At 38.4% G+C, this 26,163-nt stretch overlaps 1 protein-coding gene across 1 annotated transcript in view; it reads left to right on the top strand.

Moving 5' to 3' along the window:
- Positions 1–24,705, top strand: part of chdh (choline dehydrogenase) — a 47,135-nt gene extending 22,430 nt beyond the window's left edge. The window contains exons 4-10 of the mRNA XM_033969939.2: positions 2,995–3,161; positions 3,442–3,593; positions 5,192–5,321; positions 8,365–8,499; positions 14,466–14,608; positions 16,422–16,524; positions 22,107–24,705. Coding sequence (XP_033825830.1) covers positions 2,995–3,161; positions 3,442–3,593; positions 5,192–5,321; positions 8,365–8,499; positions 14,466–14,608; positions 16,422–16,524; positions 22,107–22,525 — 1,249 coding nt within the window. The 3' untranslated portion in view covers positions 22,526–24,705. The remainder of the gene's footprint in view (positions 1–2,994; positions 3,162–3,441; positions 3,594–5,191; positions 5,322–8,364; positions 8,500–14,465; positions 14,609–16,421; positions 16,525–22,106) is intronic.
- Positions 24,706–26,163: the final 1,458 nt, after the last annotated feature.

The raw sequence follows: 26,163 nt of genomic DNA, 5'->3' as shown, positions 1-26,163 counted from the left end.
GAGATTTTTGCAGATTTATTAAAAAAAAACAACTGAAATATCACACGGCCATAAGTATTCAGACCCTTTGCTGTGACCCTCATGTATTTAACTCAGGTGCTGTCCATTTCTTCTGATCATCCTTGAGATGGTTCTACTTCTTCATTGGAGTCCAGCTGTGTTTGATTAAACTGACTGGACTTGATTAGGAAGGCCACACCCCTGTCTATATAAGACCTTACAGCTCACTGTGCAGGTCAGAGCAAATGAGAATCATGAGGTCAAAGGAACTGCCTGAAGAGCTCAGAGACAGAACTGTGGGAAGGCACAGATCTGGCCACGGTTATAAAACAATTTCTGTGCACTTAAGGTTCCTAAGAGCACAGTGGCCTCCATAATCCTTAAGTGGAAGACGTTTGAGACGACCAGAACCCTTTCTAGAGCTGGACATCCAGCCAAATTGTGCCATCGGGGAAAAGAGCCTTGGTGAGAGAGGTAAACCCAAAGTTCACTGTGGCTGAGCTCCAGAGATGCAGTTGGAAGATGGGAGAAAGCTCTAGAAAGTCAACCATCACTGCAGCCCTCCACCAGTGGGGTCTTTATGGCAGAGTGGCCTGACAGAAGACTCTCCTCAGGGCAAGACACATGAACACCCGCATGGAGTTTGCTAAAAAAAAAAAAAAAAACACCCAAAATGGTGAGCAATAAGATTCTCTGGTCTGATGAATGCAAGATAGAACATTTTTGCCTTAATTCTAAGCTGTAGTGTGGAGAACACCAGGCACTGCATGGTGGTGGCAGCATCAGGCTGTGGGGTGTTTTTCATTTGCAGGGAGAACACGACTGGCTGCAATTGAAGGAAAGATGAATGTGGTCAAGAACAGCGATTCCTGGATGAAAACCTGCTCAGGACCTCAGACGGGGCCGAAGGTTCAGGTCCAGACAATGACCCTAAGCACACAGCTAAAATAACGAAGGAGTGACTTCAGGACAACTCTGACTGTTCTTGAATGGCCCAGCCAGAGCCCTGACTTAAACCCAATTGAGCATATTTGGAGAGACCTGAAAACCTTCACCATCCAACCTCTGCAAGGAGGAATGGCAGAGGATCCCCAAATCCAGGTGTGAAAGACTTGTTTCATCTTTCCCAAAAATTGTTTCATCTTTCCCAAAAAGACTCATGGCTGTATTAGCTCAAAAGGTGCTTCTACTAAATACTGAGCAAAGAGTCTGAATACTTTGTGATACTTCAGTTTTTCTTTTTTAATAATTCTGAAGAAATTTCTAAAATTTTGTGTTTTCTGTGTGTGTATTAATGAGGAAAAAAAAGAACTTTAATGATTTTAGCAAATGGCTGCAATATAATAAAAGTGAAAAATGTAAGGGGGTCTGAATACTTTCCGTACCCACTGTATATCTGTTTTTGCTTTTTGTATAAATTGTATAGCACCATCATACCACAACAAACTAGCATATTAAACCAAAGAGACTTTAAGACTTCTGTGTGATTAATGCATTGCCCTATACTGTCCTAGGGAGTTGTTAGTGCTGATTACACACTTGTTTGGTTTGATACCGTTTTGGCTTGGTTACCTTCACCTCCAAACTGAGAATAAAATTTCCCTCCTTTTCTTTGCATTTTTGGACAGGCCATGCCTTATGTGAAAGCTTAGAACCTCCAGGTGCTGGGGTTTAGGTAGCGACAATTCAGATTACACCTTTTATATTATTTCAAAGTGTGGCACTCGTTCTGCTTTTTGATTAGATAATTGGCTTGAGAATTTTTAAAGTAGCCTATATTTGTAATTATACAACTGGTTTGTGGTACTTGCTTATGTATATTGTCAAACTGTTGTTCTCAATAAAAATCAATCATAAGAAAAAAGGATTAGTAATAGTATGATTTTAGAGCTACTCATAATGTCTCATACCTGTTCATACCTTTATGCACTGTTGTTTTGGATTAGATTAGTGATAATTTATAGTTTTTACTCTTCAAGCACATCTTTGGCATTGAAAACTTGAATTTCAGTATACACAATAGATCCTCTGTGTATGAATCATGCGTTACGCCCTGAGCGTAAATGTGGCAACATATTGGTCCTTTTTTGGAAAACTACCCATATGTAAATCACTGAGACACTGTTACTCTTGGGTCAGTGCCATAGGCTTAAAGCAGGGCTAGGCTTAATCTTTCAGTGATAAATTTGAAGCCCTTTGAGGATTGATCATTTTCACAAAGTTCATGTTGTGGAAATAAAGAAGAATCCCTACAAAATGCACTTTTTGTGAAAACTGTGGATGCCCTGTGAGCCAAACATTCTTGGGCTGGAGCTGAGTATCTGGTCATCACTGGTGTAGTTTTAGTATGAAACTTGTTTTACTGCTCTGTGTTATTCAGGCTTACTCATGGTGTCTCGGAATTACTATGACTTGAGACATGAGACATTTCACTGTAGTAATTATCACACATCACATCACCATGCCCTTTAGGCTCATTTCCCACACATTTTACCTTTTTTTCCAATAGGATGTTGTCATTATATAAAAATTGCTGACAGGGTTAATTCTTGATACTAATTTTGGTTCCACCAAAATTATTATCAATATCATTATGTGGCTTAGGAAGGGCCAACTTTTCCTGTTGATTAATTTTTCAGATTTATGCTGCATTTAATGTGCAGTGTGTGTATATATATACCCACAAATAATTGTGCTGGCTTTACTACTAATTTAATTTAGTTGTTTTGTTGGACTTAACGTTTTAATAAATGCTAGCATTAGCATTGAGTCTCAAAGATCTACCTATTTAAAAACGGTGTAGTTTTCTCTCATTTGTAAAGTGTTTAAATTTTATGGAGACTGATGAATGTGTAGAACACAGTTCAGAGTGCTACATTTAGCAATCTGGCATGAAGTTAATTGTCATTAGCTATTATTCCCAAATTGTTCATCACTACAATTAATAAGAATATGTTCTGGTGTATTGAAAATATTTGTGTGTTGTAATACTAGGTACCGCGGAGGCAGTGGCCCATTGAAAGTGTCCAGGGGTAAGACCCAGCACCCTCTGCATGTGGCCTTTATCAAGGCTGGACAGCAGGCAGGATACCCCTTCACCGACGACATGAACGGATACCAGCAGGAGGGCCTGGGCTGGATGGACATGACCGTCTACAAAGGTAGCACTAAATGTAAAAGAGTTAAAAGCACGAGCTGCAGTAGCAGAATGAAACATGTGAGTAGTTAGTTTGGATCTATATGAAGCCATAGAAGTTATTTATTCAACCTTCTACAGCTCAAATCTTATTATGTACTGAAAAATAACAAGTTCCCCAATAGCACAAAGAAAAAGTCATAAATATTGATCCCCAAAAATGATTGAAGGATGAGCCGATAAGTTACGTTTGTGACAGGCCTGCTCAATCATGACGTTTGATTATTCTGCCTGTGTTTTTGCAGGGAAGCGGTGGAGCACAGCCAGTGCATATCTCCGGCCGGTCCTGGGCCGTCCTAACTTGAAGGCAGAGGTGTGCTGTCTCACCACCAAGATCCTGTTTGATGGGAGGCGCGCCGTTGGAGTGGAGTATACCCAGAGAGGCCACAAGAAGAGGGTGAGATCTGAGGGGACATCATAAAGGTGCAGGTGACTTTACAAGAAAGCCAAATAACATGCCACTCTTTGAACTGAACTCTGCTTAAAGTGAAGTTAAATACCTAAACTCCCCCCACAGCCACTTTCCAAGTAGAGCTGTTAAACTGGGCAGAGTGATTCATGCATGTTTGAGTAATCTTTGTTCCTGTATTCAAGACGTATCTCTATGTATCCGACCCAAACTGCACTCACAAGATTACACCTATATGGAAACTCATGCAAAAACAACTATTTATGCAGTACTTGGAAACAGTAAACAACCAACAGTTTATATTTTTGTAAAAACTTCTGAATCTTAATTTTAGTCTGGCTTTTTTCATATGAATACCAAACATATCAAATCTTCAGCTAACTTGCTGTCTTTCTTTTGTTGTTCCATATAAATCCTTCTAAACTACATAAAATGATAAGTGGTCAACTGAAATTCCACTGACTGATTAATTATCTAAACGACTAAAGAGCCCTAGTCTTTGTGCTAGTCCAGACTTGCCTGGTACATCTCTACTAGTCCAGACATGGCTCCACATAATGGCTCTTCAAATTTAAAGGTTCTATATTACACAAAATTGATTCTTGTGAGCTATTTTTTGTTTCTTTCACACATGTTTGAATAATCCTTTCTTATTAGTCTCTCCACATCCGCAAAGCTGTCCCCAAGGCTGTCTGTGTTACTCTGTTTGAACTCTCACACCCTGTTGCGGGTGAACCATTATGTTACCTCATTGGTGAATGTTTATGACGAACATTTTTCGGGAAGGTGAAGGGTAAATATGTAAGAGTTTACTTCTAATCTATGTAAGCCAGTTAATAAAAAAAACATGAATCATACCCTGTCACCAAGGGGAAAGATTAATTCTCATTATAATTCACAAATTCATGAGAATCCATCTTGGCATGCTGCCACTTGTGTCATAGGGCCTGGGTGCTTTTTCACCATATTGAACCAATTACAGAGCAGCTAACACTGACTGGCGTACTCCATCTTATTTTGCCAGAAATACAGACTATTTTGTTTTTGAAAAATGTGAAGAGGGAGTAGGAAAGCTGTCTGTGCTTTTCTCCCTTCTGGATGTAACCATGGTTTAGCCACAGATCAACTCTAGGCAGAACATCATGCTGTGTTTGTAGTATTTTAATGTGTAGTATTTTATTGTGAATAGTGTAGTGAATATTAAAATTTTAAACTCTATTTCGACACTAAAGAATAGACTCGATACTCAATACCACTTTTGAAAGCATGGTTTCAACATCAAATGAACTTGCTTTTATATTACAATGTAATGCTTTATCTGTAATCGCACAGTCGTCCAGGTAGGTTCATAGTGGTCCATGGGCCTATACTAGTCTACATGGTCTTATACTTGTTCTGATACAGCTCAAGATCATTCAAAGGCTGTTGAGTAAAGGTTCATTTTTCTCCTGTGAATGTGACTTTTTTGTATTGGTACCTGCTCGAAGGAGTATCTTTCGATACTAGTTGAAGTGTCGATTAGTCTTTTTGATACTTTTGACATTGCTAATTGTGAGGATTATTCTTGTGCTTTGCTTGTTGTGCAGGTGTTTGCGGAGAAGGAGGTGATTCTGAGCGGAGGGGCCATAAACTCTCCCCAGCTACTGATGCTGTCTGGAGTGGGGAACGCAGACGACCTAGCCCAGCACGGCATCAGTGTCGTCCAACACTTACCTGGTACGTCTCTGTGCTAGTCCAGGGATGGCGTTACCTGCCACGTCTCTGTGTCTCTGTGCTAGTACAGGGATCTCTTACCTGTAGGGCTGTAGTTGACTAATTCTTGCCAATTGCCTGTAGTTGACTAATTCCTGCCAATCAATTAGTCAAAAAAGGAGGTGTGGAAAAGGCTCTTAAAACTACTGCGTATCCAGGTATCTGACCCAAACTGCAATCACAAGACTACACCTATATGGGAGCTCATGCAAAAACAAGTATTTATGCAGAAAAAGTACAAGGAAATAATGAACAATAAACAATTTCTATTATTTATCTTCAGTTATCTCACTAACTTGTCTTTTTTTGTTTTGTTTTCCAATATAAATCCTTCTAATCTATATAAAATGATAAGTCAACTAACACAAATTTTGGTCAACTAAAACTCCACTGATTAATCGACTAAATGACTAAAGAACTACAGTCCTACTACACTGCATTCCAAATTATTATGCAAATTATATTTTTCTCTGATTTTGCCAAATTGTCAATATAAATAACAGTCATCATAATTTTCAAGTCATCAACCTCATACAATGCAAATGTTACTGAACGAACCTCCCAATGATAACAGTATTTTATCAAAGAAAACTTAAAATGCACTGTTCCAAATTATTATGCACAACAGAGTTTCAAACCATGTTATTGCTGTAAAAAACTGAATATGGTCATTTGTTTTATTTTTCAATCAGGAGCATTAGCACATTACTGAAATCAAAAGCTATTTCAATCAAAACATCTGAACAGGTTACATTTGAAAATAGGACCCCTTATTTGACTGGAGCTTCACAATTCTTGCATCCATTGAACTTGTGAGTTTGTGGAGAGTTTCTGCTTGAGTTTCTTTGCAGGATGTCAGAATAGCCTTCCAGAGCTGCTGTTTGGATGTGAACTCCCTCCTTCCCTCATAGATCTTTGGCTTGAGGAGGCTCCAAAGGTTCTCTATAGGGTTGAGGTCAGGGGAGGATGGGCACCACACGATAAGTTTTTCTTCTTTTATGCCCATAGCAGTCAGTGATGCAGTGGTGGACTCCAGAGACACCAGCAGCTTCAAATACTTGTTTGCTGCTTTGTAATGGCATTTTACCAGCTGTTCTCTTAATCCGATGTATTTTTCTGGCAGAAACCTTCCTCATTGTGCCTTTATCTGCACGAATCCGTGCTCTGGATCAGTTACAAATCTCTTAAAAATACGATGATCACACTTAAATTTTCATGAAATAAGCTTTTCATACCTTCTCCAAGGTATTCAACTATTTCACGCTTTTTGGCACTAGAGAGATCCTTTTTCTTTCCCGTATTGCTTTAAAATGGTGGCCTGCTTAATAATGTGGAATGTCCTTCTTCAGTAGTTTTTCCTTAAATCGGACTTACCTGGCAAACTAATTGGCACAAGTGTCTGAGATTGATTTCACTGACCCAAAGAGCCCTGACACACAATACCATCTGTGAGTTTCACTGCAAATTATTATGATTAAACACAATTTGCGTAATAATTTGGAACGCGGTGTAGTCTTTGTGCGAGTCCAGAGATGACTCCACATAATGGCTCTTCAATTTTAAAGGTCCTATATTACACAAAATGAATTCTTTTCTGAGCTTTTAGCCATGTTATAATGCTACCTGGAGTTGTGTTTTGTTTCTTTCATACAGGTTTGAGTAATCCTTTCTGTCAGTGTGTTTACATCTCCTAAGCTCAAAATACTCTGTTTCACTTCATGATGTCATGTAGTGATAGTTTTGAAGTGAACAGCTATCTTAAAATTAGTTCAATAGAAATAAGTAATTCCAGAGATCATCCAAATGATTGTAGTAAAGGTGTATGGAGTTTAAAAACGCAGTGAAGCATTTCCTGTATTACCACATGACATCACAAGGTGGAACAGTGTTGTCCGTTTGAGAAAAGAACCCAGGCTAAATATGCAGTTTTTCAGTGTTAAACATGTATGAATGAAACAAAGCACATTTCCAGGTATGTTTTTGATGAGGACACAACATTATAACCTCTTGAGACCTGGTGTCCTCATCTGTGGGCGACACATTTTGGGTTGTTTAGGCCACAGTGCAAATTTTTAGAAGAACAGCAACAAGAACATGTTCAATTTTGAATATTTCTAAGAGTTTAGAATATTTATTATTATTTTTTATTTGTATTTATTTGTATTTTCTTTTTTAATTTAAGTTGTATTTTTATTTTATTTTATTTTTATTAATTATTATTATTATTATTTTTATGTATTTATTTATGTATGTATTTATTTATTTATTTATTTATTTATTTAAAGGCATATGTCTTCCTGCACCTCTCAGCAGCACAAATGAGACACATTGTTCCTAAAGGCACAATTGTTTCTCATTTTGTTTTTTACACAATAGTTTTTGCAAATAAAGTCCTGCAAGAGCTCGGGTCTCAGGAGGATAACATAGAGCAGAAAATAGCATAATATAGGCCTTTAAATGGAGAAAGAGATATCCAGCTTTATTTGATTATTAGCTGATAAATGATTTCAGCAAATACCAGTGCAGAGATTGGAGCTGGACAGACTTTATTTTGTTCTACAGACTGGCCGTGGGCACGATTTAAGGCTACTGGAAGTAGCTGAAATGTGTAAAGCATCACTCCAGTCTGTGTGTATTGCAATATATTCCTGGTCTAGATAGGGAGGAAAATGGGCATTTATGAAGTGTTATGAGCAAATTTGTACCGGTACTTCACACCTTCTTACAAACATTTTTGGCATTCACAAAATGTGTTCTTAACTGAAAATGTTATTGAAGTTCAGAGGCATTGTTTAGTAAATGCATATGAATTTTTATGTTTTATGTGTTCATATCTGGATATTGGTGAATTAGGCGCAACTGTCATTTAAGAGTAAATTTGGCTGCTTAAGAGTGTGTTGTGAATCTGGCATAGAGTTCTTCAGCATCTTCTTAAAGTGAAAATTACAAACATTTTCATGAATGAGGCCCAGTGTTTTCTGCATTTCCTGTGCTCTGTGTTGTCCAGGTGTGGGCAGTAACCTCCAGGACCACTTGGAGCTGTATGTGCAGCAGCAGTGCACCCAGCCTATCACCCTGTACAAGGCCCAGAAGCCCTTCCACATGGTCAAGATTGGACTGGAGTGGCTCACCATGTTCACAGGTAACATCCAGCAGCATCACATCCACATACACAGAGAACTCCAAGTGCACTAAACAACCAAATTCAAATTGTCTTTGCTCCAAAAACAAGTCAGACCACTCTTGTCTCCAGCAGATTGAACCAAACATTTAGGGGTATCTAGTAATTTAGCATAAGCATTAAAACTTTGCAGCTGTAATTGCTAATAAAATGACATGTAACCACACTTTTGGCAGAAATAGATAAGCACCACCTCATTTGATTGATCATTTGATTTTCAGACGGGTATGAACAAATTATTTGCTCTCCGCAGCACAAAATAATCATTGAAGTTCTGGCAGGTGTTACTTTAATTTGAACTAACATAAAGCAACATGAGAGCACATGATGAGTACACAACCAAGGCCAGTTACGTCGCCCGGACTGGCGTTACTGGGGCCCCGCCCTTGAGCCAGGCCTGTGGTGGGTCCTGCCAGCGAACACCTGGTCTGGTCTTTCCCCATGGGGCCCAGCCAGGCTCAACACAAAGGAGTGATGTGGGGCCGTCCTCCCATGGACTCACCACCTGCGGGAGGAGCTATAGAAGGCTGGGGCAAGGAGATCTAGGCGGCAGTCAAAGGCGGTAGCCTCGGCCACTGGATCTCCGGACATGGAGGCTCTGGGGACATGGAATGTCACCTCGCTGGGGGGAAGGAGCCTGAGCTTGTGCAGGAGGCTGAGCGTTACCGGCTAGATATAGTCAGCCTCACCTCCATGCACACCTTGGGCTCTGGAGCCCAACTCCTTGAGAGGGGCTGGACTCTCCATTTCTCTGGCATTGCCTGCGGGGAGAGGCTGTGAGCTTGTGTGGGCTTGCTCATTGCCCCACAGCTCAGCCGCCTCCTGTTGGGAGTTCACTCCGGTGAACGAGAGGGTCGTGTCCCTGCGCCTTCAGGTCAGGGACAGGCCTCTCACTGTTGTGGCGGCCTACGGGACAAACAGCAGTGCAGAGTACCCGGCCTTCTTAGATTCCCTGGGAGGGGTACTAGACAGTGCACCGACTGGGGACTCTGTTGTTCTCCTGGGGGACTTCAACGCCCATGTGGGTAACGACAGTGACACTTGGAGGGGCGTGATCGGGAAGAATGGCCTCCCTGACCTGAGCCCAAGTGGTGTTCTGTTATCGGACTTCGGACCACAGTTTGTCCATAATGTACTACATGTTCGAGCACAAGGGTGTCCATCAGTCGGAGGTCAATGATCAACTTTGTTGTCGTGTCATCTGACCTCCGGCCGCATGTCTTGGACATTGGGGTGAAGAGAGAGTATCCTGGGGGAATAGGACATACACACATGGACAAAAGTGTTGGTACCCGTTGGTTAATGAAAGAAAAACTCACAATGGTCACAGAAATAAGTCAGACATTGCTTTTCAACCATGCTTCAACAGAATTATTTATTAAAAAAATACATTAATGAAACAAACATGATGGTACCCTTAACTTAATATTTTGTTGCACAACTGTAACTCCTGTAACTGTCCATGAGACTTCTGCATCTCTCCGCAGGTATTTTGGCCCGCTCCTCATGAGCAAACTGCTCCAGTTGTCTCAGGTTTCATAGAGCTAATGTGTCTTGGCAAAAGGTTCAGTTTTTGTCTCATATGTCCATAGGACATTGTCCCAGAAGCTTTTGGCTTGTCAACATGTAGTTTGGCAAATTCCAATCTGACTTTTTTATGATTTGTTTTCCACTTTGGCTCAAACAACGACGGATGGTGCGAACTGACACTGATGTTCCTTGAGCTTGAAGTTCACCTTTAATCTCTTTTGTTTCCATTCATATTATCTGTCTCTTTGATTTGTCATCAATTTTCCTCCTGTGGCCACGTCCAGGGAGGTTGGCTACAGTCCCATGGATCTTAAATTTCTGAATAATATGTGCAACTGTAGTCACAGGAACATCAAGCTGCTTGAAGATGGCCTTATAGCCTTTACCTTTAACATGTTTGTCTACAATTTTCTTTCTAATCTCCTGAGACAACTCTTTCCTTTGCTTCCTCTGGTCCATGTTGAGTGTAGTACACACCATGTCACCAAACAGCACAGTGACGACCTGTAGCCCTATATATAGGCCCACTGACACACCTGGGATTAACATGTCCCTTTGGTCACATTATTTTCAGTCTTTTCTAGGGGTCAAGGAGTTTATTTTTTTAAATAATTCTGTTGAATCATGGTTGAAAAGCAATATCTGACTTTCACTGGTTAAATTTCATAGAATTTTTATTTATTATTACTTATGTTATTTCTGTGACCATTGTGAGTTTTTCTTTCATTAACCGAAGGGTACCAACAATTTTGTCCATGTGTGTACAGTCTGTAATGCCTGAGTGCCGTCAACGCAGTGGCTGTACATAAATAGGTAGAGGCTGTTTGAGGAATGGTATAAGAGTCGTGGACAAGATGCTGTGCACTGCTCAGTCTCTGCTATTTTGGAGTTTTACAGGAACTCTTGGACCGTGGTCTGTACATCGTCATTAAAGGTATACGTGGCAGCAATATCTTGCTGGCACAGTGGCGTGAATGGTTACACTGTGAGCAATGATAAGAACGTTTCCCTTTTTTTGAAAGGTGCCAGATGGCTTCACCTACCTACAGAGCCAGTGGCTCCATCATGAGATCTGTCGTTGGTTTTGAAGACTCTGTGGGCTCTTCCATTTGAGCCTATTGCCCAAGCAGACGTTAAGTGGCTATTGTTTAAGAGTCCTGCTGTAGATGGCATGCTGATGGTTTAGGTGTAACTCTTCAATTCCCAACCGCTCCAGTTGGGGAGGTTTGGGAAATCTACTACAGAACCTTTGTGCCCTGTCTGTGTTTTGTAGGCTTATGTACAGGTTACTGCAGGTGTGTGACAGTCTGAAAATCTCTGTGTGTTAGGCCGGCGGTCCACATAAGGGTTGGGTTCTCTCTATGCAGTGCCTATCTCTGTGGGTTGTAGAGACCATTAAACATGCCTTGCGGGACGGCCGATGCCTGAGGGTGTGAGATACCATTCAACTAGGGGCCTTTCTACCCCCTGGACTGCAATGCTTAGGGTTCCCCTAAATGTGATTTGTGCTGCGGCCTGTTGGACCTCACCCTCCACGTTTGCCAGATTCTACTGGGTGAATGTCGCGGTCTTGACGGAGTGTTACACCAGCATCATTCTTCGTCATGATGAGGGGGGTTTTGCTTAACGTGATCCATGGATTTCCCCGTGACCGTGCTTGAAAGAGAAGGCATGAAATAGAACAAAATTTCTATGTTGTATGAAACCCGCAAGACCGCCAGAGGTCTCTGTCTCTCGGAATTCTTGTGCCTTCACGAGAAGGTTAAGGGACTGTGCTTCCAGAATCACGTGGCTATATAGCCTCACGTGGGTCACCAGAAGATCATGTGTGAAATTGTTGTTATTAATTCTTGACCAGTGCATGTGCAAGAGTGATCATTCAGTGCTTGAAGCACCGCCTCTGGCGGTCATCCGGGATTCATAGAACCACAATTACATACGTAACTTTCGATTTGGATCCAGTTTATAGTACTCAGATTGTAAGTATAGAATTACATGTGCGTATGTCACATCTGCTTCCTATGACCAACCAGGTCAACCAAATTATAAACGTAATCAAAATGAACAGACTAGGAAAAACTGTTGTTTAGGATTGTCCTAAATATAATGAAAACCTTAACAATGTTTTAGTGAAATCTGTAGTCAAACCAGACTACTGTTCAATGAACTAAAATAAACTGTACAGTAGGGTTGCTAAAGAAATTCTTGGTCAACTAAAAACATCAACACAGAGCAATTAGTCGACTAAAAAGGGGGCGTGGCAATCATTTGTAAAACTTTTCAGCATCTATTATTCACTTCAATTCATTTTTGTAACGCCAAAACAACAGTTGTCTCAAAGGGCGTTCATGTTTTGGTTGATGGGGGAAACCAGAGTACCCGGAGGAAACCCATCCAGACACGAGGAGAAACATGAAAAACTCCACACAGAAAGGCCTGGGCGACCCGGGGATCAACCAAACCTGCCTACACACAAAAACAAACAGGAAAATCAAACAACAGGAAAACTCAGACAAAACAAGAAAAATCAGCCAGGCGAGGAGGAGGGAGGGGGCGGAGGAGAGGGTCCAGCTGTCATCGGGGCATCTCCCCCACAGGGGGAGTGGGACAGGGGACAACATGTGAATAGCATTGCTGATGAGAAAATAGGACAAAGCAGAGGATAGTGCTCAGGTTGCCATACTTCCCCCAGCTAGTTACTCCTACTGCAGCCTGTCTTATCCCGGGTTTGTCCCTAACTCCCTCACTATGTAACCTGGTCTATACCGAAGAGGAAGGTTTTAAGCCTGGTCTTAAATACAGAGACTGTGGGGGCCTGTTTAACATCAGCAGGGAGTTGATTCCATAGCACAGGAGCTTGGTAACTGAATGCTCTCCCTCCCACTGTACTTTTGGACACTCTAGGAACCACTAATAGTCCTGCATTCTGAGAGCGGAGTGCTCTGTTTGGCTGGTACGGGACAATAGCATCTTGCAGATAGGATGGGGCCATACCGTTTAGGGTTTTGTATGTCAGGAGGACGACTTTGAATTTGATTCTAAGCTCGACAGGAAGCCAGTGCAGATATTTTAGTACAGGACTGATGTGGTCTCTTCTTTTAGTTCCTGTTAGGACTCTGGCCGATGCATTTTGGACCAACTGGAGGCTCCTTATAGTACTTTATAGTACTTTATAGTACTTTATAGTACTTTATAGTACTTTATAGTACTTTATAGTACTTTATAGTACTTTTGGGGCAGGCGGCGAGCAGAGAATTACAGTAATCAAGTCTGGAAGTAACAAATGAATGGATGAGTTTTTCAGCATCGTTTTTAGGTAAAATATTTCTAATTTTAGTTATATTTCGCAGGTGAAAGTATGCGGTTTTACAAGCTAGGTTTATATGGGCTGTGAATGAGAGATTTTGATCAAATAGGACTCCAAGATTTTTTACAGTAGGGCTAGAAGCTATACTCACATTGTCGAGTGAGATTATCTGGTCCGACAGAGAATCTCTTTGACCTTTGGGACCAATGACCTCTGTTTTTTCAGGATATAAGAGCAGGTAATTCAAGGTCATCCAGGTTTTGATGTCCTTCACACAGGCACTGAGTTTATCTATTTGATCAGTCTGATTTGGTTTCATTGATAAGTACAGCTGAGTGTCATCAGCGTAGCAGTGAAAATTAATGCCATGTTTTCTGATAATGTTCCCCAATGGCAACATATACAGAGTAAATAGGATTGGACCAAGCACAGATCCTTGTGGAACACCACAGGCTACTTTAGAACAGGGAGAGGTGCTCTGGTTTATACTAACAAACTGGTACCTATCTGATAGATAGGATTTAAACCATTTGAGGGCGGTCCCTCTGATTCCAATGTCACATTCTAACCTCTGCAGTAGAATGTTGTGATCAATGGTGTCAAACGCTGCACTGAGGTCCAGTTATCTGGTCATGTATCTCAGTTGAACTGTAGTGAAAATATACAACTGCACAGGAGTTCATTCAAAAAGAGTACTTGGAAACGGTATTAAAAAAAAGGCAGATTAAACTCATGATTCACTCCTAGGTCCTAGGCTAGCTCACTCCATAGGTTTTCTTTTCTGCTGCTGTCCCATATAAATCCTTCTAATAAAATAATAAATACAATAAATCAAAAAAAGTCTAAAAACATGCTCAACAATACATTTGTATTACAATTTATCCTTTTTGCTTGTTTAACATTCACAATATCATATAAAAGTGATAAAATTAACTGTATTTAAAAAAAACTGTTTAAAGATTAAACAGAGGCACTACTTAAGATTTTTATGCCAACAGTTTGTAATGAATTAATGTTTTCAAATAAAGACCTGCCACCATAGTATCAGCAGAATGTATGGGAAACTCTGATCTCTGTGCTGTTTGTTCAGGGTATGGAGCCACAGCTCACCTGGAGAGTGGGGGCTTTATCCGCAGTCGCCCTGGGGTCACTCACCCGGACATCCAGTTCCACTTCCTGCCCTCTCAGGTCATTGACCATGGCCGAGTGGCCTCCAAGATCGAGGCCTACCAGGTGGGCAACTCATTTCATAGTCATTTTTCAACATCATTTAGTGTCAATACAGGAAATGCTCTGCTGTGTTTATAAGCTTCTTACCTTCATAAGAATAATTTGATTATTGCAGCCCTGGATTTACTTAACTTTAAAGTTATAGCTATTATTTTACTTCACTCCATGAAATATTAGAGCCTCTTTTTAAATGACAATTTAAACTGTACATAAAGTAAAAATATTCAAAAACAAAACCTTACCTTAACCTTAAGCAAAAACTTACCTTTATTCAGTGCAGGGTGTTTATCTCGCAAATGCCCTCGGAGCCTCTACTTTCTTCAGTAGGCTCTGTAGATTGGTGGCACTTGTTGGTCTTGTGTTTCAAAGCCATAATAATTCCACACAATAGACTTCACCTTCTTGAATGGAGGATGTAAATGTGTGCCATCATCCAGATGCAGAGCCACTGCCCACTAGCGATGATGAACACCACAACTAACATCTAAACAATGTACTGAAAATGGAAACATGAGGCAGTCTGGTGCCGTAACGGCGATTATAATTGTGTGCGATGATCACGATTATTTAAAAAATGCCACAAACGATTATTTGCGGATTTTTTTTATCATGATTAGCAATATTATCATATATAATCCCATTCCCAAATCATACAAGGTCTTATAACATATATTAAAAAAACAAACAAACAGAAGAACAAAACAAAAAACAATGCAACATCGAACCAGAGTGTGAAAGATCTTCTGTCAATTGGTCTCTCCCCAGGGCGCTCATATTATTCAACTTTGCACTTATACAAGGCAAAGAAAAGAAAGAAATTCAAGACTGCAAAGACATCTACAAACAGCCCTACACAAAGTCTCATCTATATTGTCTAATGTGTTGTAGACACCTTTTACAAATCTTACTATATTTGTCCACTTCCAGCCTAACAGATGCAGTCACTTTCTTCATATTACAGATAGCAGAAGGCACCAGATCAGATCTGTTTGCCATTTTCTGCTGATTGCATTTTTACTAGCCAATAGTATAATTCACATCATTTTATAAACTTCATTTCTTCTTAAATTGAATATTTCAATCTTTCCCAGATACAACATTTCAAAACTTAAGGGAATTTTAATATTCAATACTAATATGACATTTTTATGTCACTCCAATACTGGATTATTACTGTATTGGATTGACATTATTACTGGGGCAACCCCAAAAGATGTGGAATTAAGCTGCTTTATCGGCACCACAAGTCCCTCAACATTTGTGTCTACATACTTCCTCTGTGCCGGGGATAGGAAAAATCGTGGTGTCCACTTTTAGATCCTCTAATGCTGTGGACAGTTTTGGAATAACTTTACTACTTAACTCTGATTTAGAAGCATCTAGGACAATTTCCTGAATATTTGTCAAAATTCATGTCTTTGCCACAAAATCAGTGTCATATGCGATCCATCTCAAGAATCTGCACTGTTCTGTAAAATAATGCTTTTTGATGATCTTGAACCAAATTGATAAAGACACACACACAGCCAAGAGCTAACTGTTTGTTTCCAGTTTGTCTGTAATTGCACATCACACATTAAAGCTTGTATTGGTGGTATGTTTTTTCTTCAATGTCTTTCCATCTTAAAATGTACCCTGGATCACACAAACTCAACAAGACCTTCAACTGAGCAGCTTGATTATAGCTCTTTAGGCATGGCACCATTAGACCACCTTTCCTTTTTGCAGTTGTAAAGTTCTATATTTAATACACGGCCTCATACCTTGCCATATAGAGTACATAGGAAAAATAGTAACCTGTGTACTCCTGTTGCAGGTTCATGTGGGCCCCATGAGGAGCACCAGTGTGGGCTGGCTCAAACTGAAAAGCGCCAACCCTCTGGACCACCCCATCCTGCAGCCCAACTACCTCTCCACAGGTAACATATACAGTTGAAACCAGTTTACATACACAATATTAAAAAAAAATACTTTTTTAGACAATTTTCATGAGTTTCTTCAAAGTTTCATTTCATTATTATTTGGTATCATTACCTTTAAACTGTGTGACTTGGATCAAAGGTTTTGGATTTCCTTTCAAGAGCTTCTCACAATAGTTGGCAGGAATTTTGGCCCATTCTTCTGACAGAACTGGTGTAACTGAGCCAAGTTTGTAGGCCGTCTTGTTTGCACAGGCCTTTTTAGGTCTGCCCACAAATTTTCAATAGGATTAAGATCAGGGGTTTGTGGTGTCCATAAAAAAATGACTTTGTTATTCTTAAGCCACTTTCAAACCAGTCTGGCGTTATGCTTCAGGTCACTGTGTTTGGAAGACCCATTAGCGTTAACTTCCTGGCTGATGTCTTGAGATGTTGCTTCAGTATTTCCACATAATGTTCTTTCCTCATGATGTCATCTGTTTTGTGAAGTGCACCAGTTCCTCCTGCAGCAAAACAACCCACAACATGATGCCCACCCCTGTATTTCACAGTTGGGATGGTGTTCTCAGGTTTGCAAGTTTTCCCCTTTTTTCTCCAAACGTAAAAATGCTCATTCTGGCCAAACAATTCAATTTTAGTTTCATCAGACCAAAGGACATGTCTCCAAAAATAAGGTCTTTGTCCCCGTGTGCATTTGCAAACTGTAATTTGACTTTGCGTGTGTCTTTTGGAGTAATGTCTTCTTCCTGCAGAGTGTCCTTATAGCCCATGTACAGTCCTCGTTTCACTGTGGATAATGACACACTCTTACCAGCGTCTTCACAAGGTCTTTGGCTTTTGTTCTTGGGTTGATATTCACATTTCAGACCAAAGCACGTTCATCTCTGGGACACAGAGCCCGTCTCCTTCCTGAGTGGTCTGATGGCTGGACATTCCCATCCTCTGGCTGATTCCTTTTGACTTTGATATTACATAAAGAAGCAGTTATTAAACCAATCAGAAGCATCCAAAGACATGACATCATCATCTGTGTTTTCTAAAATTGTGTAAATGCTTATTAATCTTAAGTAACTGTATGTAAACTTCTGACTTTGAAGAAAGTAAGGAAAAATTGTCTAAAAAATCCTCCTCTCATTATTCATTATTTAGCAAATAGAAATAATTTTGGAAATCCTAATTGACTTAAAACAGGAAATGTTCAGTCTGATTTCATGTCAGAAAAAATCCTATGTGTCTTTCTATATAGTGTGTGTAAGCTTCTGGTTTCAACTGTCAAACCACTCATCCTGCTCTACCTCTCCACATGTAACGTACATAAGAAATATAATAATATTACCTCTCGCGTAACATAGAATGTTAAGTCCACACAGCTTTAGAGTTTCCAACAGCTCACTTGTAATTTATTTTGAATCATATATGATTCTATAATATCCAACAACTTAAAGCCAAATTATACAGCTATAAAAACACATTTATAGAACACAAGGAGTCGTGATGTGAGCTATAATTAATGTTAAAATGTTAACTATGTGAACTTGGACCCTCCATAGTGTTACATTGACTGCAAAGTGGTTGTTGTGTCTGCATCGTTTGTGCTTGTTTTGTGCACATAATGGCCCTGTTACAAGAACCAGGTTTAACCAGTGTGCTCTGAAGGAGAGCTCTGATTGGACAGTCACAGATGGACCAGGTGCCCTTAATAAGGCTTAACAAGTTTAATGATTTGACTTATATTCATTTATCTCTTTTTTTACTCAAATGACTTATAAGCCTGATCTTTCATCCTCTTCTGCACTCAAGTCCTTAGCTGCATTGATCATACTGAATTTAATCCATGTACACTTTTAAATGTTGATTTATGTAGGATACATTGAACAACTTAACTCATTTAACCCTTAACCACACAGGGCAAGGATTTATATTTTTTCAAACTTCTTTTTATTTGTTCAACCAGGATCTCACCTTATGATTCATCTTTTAAAATTTGTATTTTAAATATTTTTGCCCTTTAATTGACAATGTTTGGTCAGAGTTGCATAGTTTAAATATCACAAAAAGTGGATTGTTTTGAATCCAATTGATGCAACCTGGATTTTTTAAACTCTGGTTATTAAACTCTGCTGTATATGATTAAGCAGCAACAATTTTTTTGTGATCAAAGATCGATATACAGGTTACAATCCGATTACCTTTTTCCCCCTTTTTTTTCCCCACCCCGATGGGCATATAGACAAAAAAAACAACGATAAATTAGTTAATAAAATTAATAATAATAATAATAATAATAATAATAGTTACAAAATAAACATATAGACATAATACAATGTAATAATAATAATAATAATAATAATAATAATAATAATAATAATAATAATAATAATAATAATAATAATAATAATAATAATAAAGTAAAAAGTGAAATAATACAAATTAAAATAATCCCGTCCAGGTTTTGAGTACAGTAATAGCAAATTTCCTCCATCAAAAGACATCAGCAGAAATTGCATTATACATATTCATTATGTACTACATATGTAAAAAGGACCTGAGCGTACACAAATTGTGTATCTTTCATGAATATACAGTTTGACAGAAACATCCACATAGTGTAAAAAAAAGCAATACAAAACAAAAAATTCTGATTTTTTTTGGCTGGTAAGTCGGACCATCAAAAAATGTTTTTGGCTTTTGCTCCGTGCATTCGAGCAGCAGAAAACTCCAGCTGAATTATTTCAAGACATTGCACTGCACACAGTGAAATATGGTGAGGTGTGTCATATATTATAATAGGTGCAATTTCTTTAGACTGCCTCACTAGTTGCGCAATGGGTTCCAAAGATAGACAAAATAAAAGTGGGGATAGGGGGCAACCCTGGCGCGAAGAGCGAGACGCAGAAAACCTGGGTGAACACACATTACCCGTTAACTCATGTGCTGTAGGATTGGCGTAGATAGCTCTAATCATGCTAATAAAACCAGATGGAAAACCCATATGATGCAGCACATCCCACAGATAGCCCCATTCCAGCCGGTCAAACGCCTTCTCAGCATCCACTGACAGGACAACGTTTTGATTTGCAGATTGACAAGATGAATCTATGATATGGAGCAGGCGTCGGATGTTGTCAGAGGCTAGTCTAGATTTAATGAAGCCTGTTTGGTCGTAATGAACTAAATAGGTCACATGTTGTTCTAGTCAAGAGCTTTGAGCTCTGTGTTGAGAGGCTGAGTGGCCGGTAGGAGGAGCAGTCAGACGGTGGCTTGCCCAAAAGAGAAATAATCACCACATTGGCACTATCATTGAAATAGAATAATTAATCATGTCTAGAAGCAACTGGCCAAGCTGAGTCCAGAAGGAAACATACAGCTCTGGTGGCATTCCATCTATTCCCGGTGATTTACCTTTATTCATGGAATGAATGGCTTTGTTTAATTCCTCCATAGTCACAGGTGTTTCTAAAGCACTGGCAGATTCAGGTGGCAATTTAGGTAAATTAAGAGAGTTTAAGAAATCACTACATGCTTGTTTATTGTATGTTACTTCAGATGTATATAATTTAGTATAGAAATCTCCAAATGTGCTGTTAATTTTTCCAGGATCTGAGGTGATGGTGCTTCCACTGGTGGCTATGGCAGAAATATTTGCCAGTTGTTCATTATTATGAATTTTATAAGAAAAAGGCGGCTTGGTCTGGCACAGTTTAAAAATGTTTCTGCCGCACACGTTGTACCTGAAACTCAGCTTCCTGTCTTAATAATTCATTTAGTTGTTCAGATTTATCTTGCTGCTTTTTTAAGTTTCCAGGTGTCACTTTAGTAATCAAAAGATTAAAAGATTAGCAGCAATAATCATTTATTTTCACAGATTTTTGGCAGAGTCAAATAAACATGTGTGAGCTATGTAAAAATATGTGCCCATTGGAAAGAGATGTACGATTTAGAATGTCTTATTACTATAAGACATGTCTTATAGTATGTCTTAGAATGTCTTATTACTATAAGACATGTCTTATAGTATGTCTTAGCTTGTCTTATTACTATAAGACATGTCTTATAGTATGTCTTAGCTTGTCTTATTACTATAAGATATTCTCCTCTTTCTTTTCATTATTTGAACCCTTTGGCTTTAAATACATTTTCAGAGATACATTTTTGCTTTTTACATAATTTAAACATAAATTCAATGTCGAATCCAAATTCAAAAGTCAACTACACAAAAGTTTCAAAGTGAAGAAGTTTTGCTGCTCATCCAAGCCGCTTCTTCAGTTGTGGTCAGATTACTGCTGGACACGGCCTTATATGTCTGAAGGGAGGAGCTAACTAGACTCAAATTAACGCACATATTTGTTTACATTTTTGTTTAGTTTGTTTTCTCGGTCTATTGAATTACACTAAATGTGAACTGTGCCTGAGTTATATTTTGCATAAATGTTCAGGCCCCTAATGGGCGCTCTCACACCTATTAGCATACCGGCTAACACTATTGTTTTCCTTGAGGATGGAGTTATAGATAGGAGATAAATGATGTTTAAGCCCCCCATTCTTGGTCAAAGATGGACGGTCCTTCCTAACAAAAATTGCCTCTTTAACTACCCTCTCAAACCATTATATTAAACCTGGCTGATCCACAGTCACATGACTTCCTGTCCCTCCTCGGCTTTATAGTTCCCATATTGAATCCTCTTTTCTAAGAGCCATTGATAAAGTCTTGTGCCCTCTGCTAATGTCAAGGTGTATTATCTCTGAGTTTTCTAACTCTGCTCCAAACCTGTTTAGTGAAACACAAAACTCCGACTTGTCTTAGGGGAGATTAACCTTGACTTAACTCTTAAACCCAGAGTTAATTGAACTTCCATTGAGAAGCAGGGCCAATATCAATGTTTGTGCAGGCTCAGAGGTATTAATCACTGATAAATTTGGGGAATAAGTGATCAATGATCAATATCCCAAAAATCAGATGAATCAGTCAGATCCTTAAGGTTTAATTGGACACTTCAGCCAGGTTAAAAAAATTTGTTTCTCAAATTTAGGACTCAGTTTACAAAAAAAGATGCCCACCTACAAAAGGTTTTGCCCACAGCCTGCCTATATTTCAGGTAGAGCTCCTGTTAGTGTCATGTGGCTATCGCTGTGCTCATTCCTTTACTCATTCCTTTCATATATAGTGTATATACACTACCAGTCAAAAGTCTGGACACACCTTCTCATTCCACGCTTTTAAATTTATTTTTACTGCTTTCTACATTTTGGATACCAAAAACATAAAATATATGAAGCTAGATATATGGAATCATGTCGTACTTTGAGGATTTAAATATAAAAACTAAGATTTAGTAGAATTCCTTAACATTTTTTTCTTTGCTAAATAATTTCATATATCTTACTTCACATATTAGATGTCTTGCGTATGTATAGAAATTGTAGAAAGTAAAAAAAAAAACATTGAATGAGAGAGTATGTCCAAACTTTTACTGGTAGTGTACATTATTTAAAGTTATAAAACTATCAAGAGGCCACACTAAAGCCTCACATGTGACTGTCTGTCATTATAAACTCTAACATGTGTTTTTCCTGGTGTACAGACATAGACGTGTGGGAGTTCCGGGAGTCAGTCAAACTGTCCCGGGAAATCTTCGCTCAGAAAGCCTTTGACCCATTCAGAGGCCCTGAGGTGCAGCCGGGACCCACCGTCCAGTCAGATGCTGACATCGATGCCTTTGTGCGCCGCAAGGCCGACAGTGCGTACCACCCGTCCTGCACCTGTAAGATGGGTTCCCCCTCTGACCCCATGGCTGTGGTGGACCCGAACACCCGCGTCCTGGGACTGGACGGGCTCCGTGTGGTGGACGCCTCCATAATGCCCAGTATTGTGAGCGGGAACCTCAACGCTCCCACCATCATGATGGCCGAGAAGGCAGCCGACATCATCAGAGGGCGCCCCCCGCTGGTGGACTGCGGGGTGCCAGTGTACCAGCCACCAACACTCCAGACGCAGAGATAGAACACAACAACCTCAAATTAAACAAAAAAAAAAAGAGAATTATGTAAGCCAGTTCAGATGACTCGAATTCAGACCATTTATTTAAATTTAACTAGTTTGGGTTAGGCTGTTTTTGTTTAATTTCATTTTTTTTCAAGGTACATTTTTTTACAGATACTGCTGGGTTTCAGATGACATTCATTAGGCCAGTATTATTTAAAGGGCCGATATTACATTATTTTCTGATCTATGTTATAATGTTGTTTCCTCATCACACACAGACCTGGAGTTGTGTTTTGTTTCATTCTCACATGTTTAACACACAAACCTGCAGATTTAGGCTGAGTTCTTCTCTCAAACTGAAAACACTCTGTTCCATCTTCACTAGAATCATTTGGATAAATTCAGCCCTGAAATCGGCCATCTCTACTGAACAAAATTCAAACGTGTGAATGAAACGAAACACAACTCCAGGTCTGTTTTTGAGGAGCACACTACATTATAACATGATTTAAAGCTCAAAAGAATCCATTTTGGGTAATACAGGACTTAATGTAAGATTTTGAAACCAATCAGTCCAAAATATATTGAAATACACAAACCCAAACTATTCAAATGACATTTAATATTCTGAATTCTAGCCATTTCAATGTTTCTTCATATAAGAAATGATTCATCAACAGTGATTTATTTGCACAGCTATGAAAATCAACTAGAATGTGAACACTAGACTGAAAATCCTGATTGTGAAATTGTATCTAAAGCAGCTTTTACCAGCCTTTAATATATTTACAGCATGTTTGATCAAAGTGTGTTTTTTAGAGTTAAGTAGAGGTCGGAGGTGTGCCTTGACTGAAGCTTTGCAGAGATTGTACCTTGTGCCATAATGTATAATATTTCCCTTCTCATTCACCCTCAGAAGTATTTCAAGTGATTCATGCATGTTTGAGTAAGCTTTCTTCTCAAATGCTCAATCTTTATACTCAAATTGATTTTTTTACAGTATCAATACTTGCTCAAATGAGTATCTAGTTTCAGTATTCATTTTAGCATCGATTAGTGTCTGATTTTTGATAAACCAGATCATTTCAACAGGAATGATCTGATTTTTGAAATTTTATTGAAGGAATATACCACTGAATTTCATTTATTTGAGCCCTATTTTATGAAGCATGTTAGTTTTTGTCAGTTGTCTAATTTGTGCAAAAAAGACTGTAGTGTTTTAAACTTGATTTCAATACTAAGCAACAGACTTGATTTGAATTTGATACCAATAGACAATAGAAACAATAGAATCTGATTTTCAACATTAAATAATAGTACTTTCTTTGTGTCTTGTTCTGATACAGCTCCAGATCATTCTAAAATTATTCAGGAAAGGTTCATTTCTGTCCTATGAATGTGTTTTAGTATTGATATCTGCTGGAATGAGAGTCTAGTTTTGATACTACTTTTAATATCGATTAGCATCTGATTTTCGATACTTTCCTTAATTATATTTACATTTCCTTTATTTTAACTGTTTTATGAAGTAGTTTAGCTTTAATCAGTCGACTCATTTGTGCAATAATTAGAACGTTTTATTTGATGTTCATTATTTCAGATACAGAACACTACAGTTGATGTGAAATCTCAGGTTGCAATATGTTCTAATCATGTTTGTGAGTTATGAAGCTCTTAAATCTTATCAAATATTGTCTTAATTGTATTTTATTGGTGTGTTGTAAAATTTCAATATAACGCTTGACATCCAGTACAGTTTACAAAATATACAATGTGTGGTACTATATATGAGAACAATGCTCATGCTTTTATATCTAGTTTACTAGAATCGTCCAGGTGCCATAGTTACTCAAATGTCAGTAAAAGCGTGCAGTTTGGAACACACGTTGAAGGAAGAAATTTGATTATTTTTTGTGTGAAATTGCAGTTATTAAAAGTTTATATTGTGTATCTTCAGGAAATTAGTATTGAAAACTAAGTTTTTAATAACAGAATAAAATTTGATTGATCGACCAGTGTACGGAAAAAAAATTATATTTTTGAATGATAAAATCATGTAATTCATAATTATTTTTGCACAAGTGCTTTTAGTGTTTACATGAAGTTTATGAAGAATGTTATTTTTTATTTTGAATTAAGAAAATGTAAAAAAAACAAAACAAATCTAAGCACCTTTTGTTTGCTTTTGCTCAGTAACTCATTAACTAAAATGTACTGAGGGATTCTTACATAAAATGACACTTCTCTGTTCACAATTTGTACTAAATCTTTTACAAAATCTCAGAAACTATGTAAAAATAAAAATGTCAAACGCACATGTGTGACTTTTGTGTCATTTTTGGATATGAATACAAAAGTAGTGTGTTGATTAACAGCATATACATTATATATATACATTATATATATATATATATATATATATATATATATATATATATATATATATATATATATATATATATATATATATATATATATATATATATATATATATATATATATATATAACAATCTAATCACAGAATTTGTAAATATTCAGCGTTTATTGTGGAGAGGCAGCCAGTCACACAGAATCCCTGACACTTTTGAACATTTACAAAGGTTCCACACAATGACAAAACAATGCAAACCTTTCATTTAACATTATAATATTAGAATTCCTAAAATAGTAAAAATACATTGCATTCATTTCTACAGGTTTAAAATAGATCATAAAGTCTTCAGTAGTAATTTTGACTTCTATAACTACAATGGCAGTGGGATCAACGCTGTCAAAGCCCTTTCAGTTCAGGTCGCCCTGATTTAGATTTTAATATGAACACATTACATCAGATATTGGAAAATGTGTCTTCATGTGCATTTATCAAAGAAATCAGACTTTTACTGATGGTCAGAATAAAATCACGTCAACCCAGAATTGGAGGTCATTTTAGATGGAGGACAGTAGCCTGTAAAACTCTGTGGGAGATGACCTAAAACTAAAAATACACACACATAGAATGAACTTAATCATTTTATGATGCATAAATTATCCTTGATGCGTAAAGGTTTTTCGACTGACAATCGTGCATTGTAGTAGTTTTTGTTTATGTGGCCATAGGCCCAGTGATCACAGAGATATTGTTTTCCTGGGATCCAGAATGCACTTCTTCCATACTGTGGATTAGTGACAAACATGGTCCATCTGTATCAAATCAAATATGGGTGTTTATGAGGAAAAATTAAAGGAAAAAACTATCACGGGGGCTGGAAAACATGGCAATCTTTTGCTAAATCAATGAGTGAAGCACTGAACTGTTATTCTGAGGTGAGAGAAATGTCCTTTAGTTTGTTGTGTTTGTAAAGGTGACCAGTGAGATTCATTTCATATGTGTCGCTGAAAAAAACATTTGGTTAGACCCTAGTTCTACCATAGAATTGTGTGCTTAAATTTGTAAAATGACAATAAATATATATATGTTTTTGTTTTTTTTATCTCCATGCAGACAGGTCAGTTTTGGACCCGCTACCTAAAAATGTACATAGTGCCACTTCAGCATGGGCTCCAGATGGGCTTTAGATAATGACCCTGGTTGCATAAGGAATGTTTCCATGGTTTTAGGGCAGGTGGGATATGCTTGAGGACAGAGATATGTCTACGCCACGCCCACATTTAA

Source organism: Periophthalmus magnuspinnatus, chromosome 7 (assembly GCF_009829125.3).
Source record: "Periophthalmus magnuspinnatus isolate fPerMag1 chromosome 7, fPerMag1.2.pri, whole genome shotgun sequence".
NCBI lineage: Eukaryota > Metazoa > Chordata > Actinopteri > Gobiiformes > Gobiidae > Periophthalmus > Periophthalmus magnuspinnatus.
The sequence above is the reverse complement of the archived record's forward strand: the minus strand, read 5'-3'. Positions and strand labels throughout refer to the sequence as shown.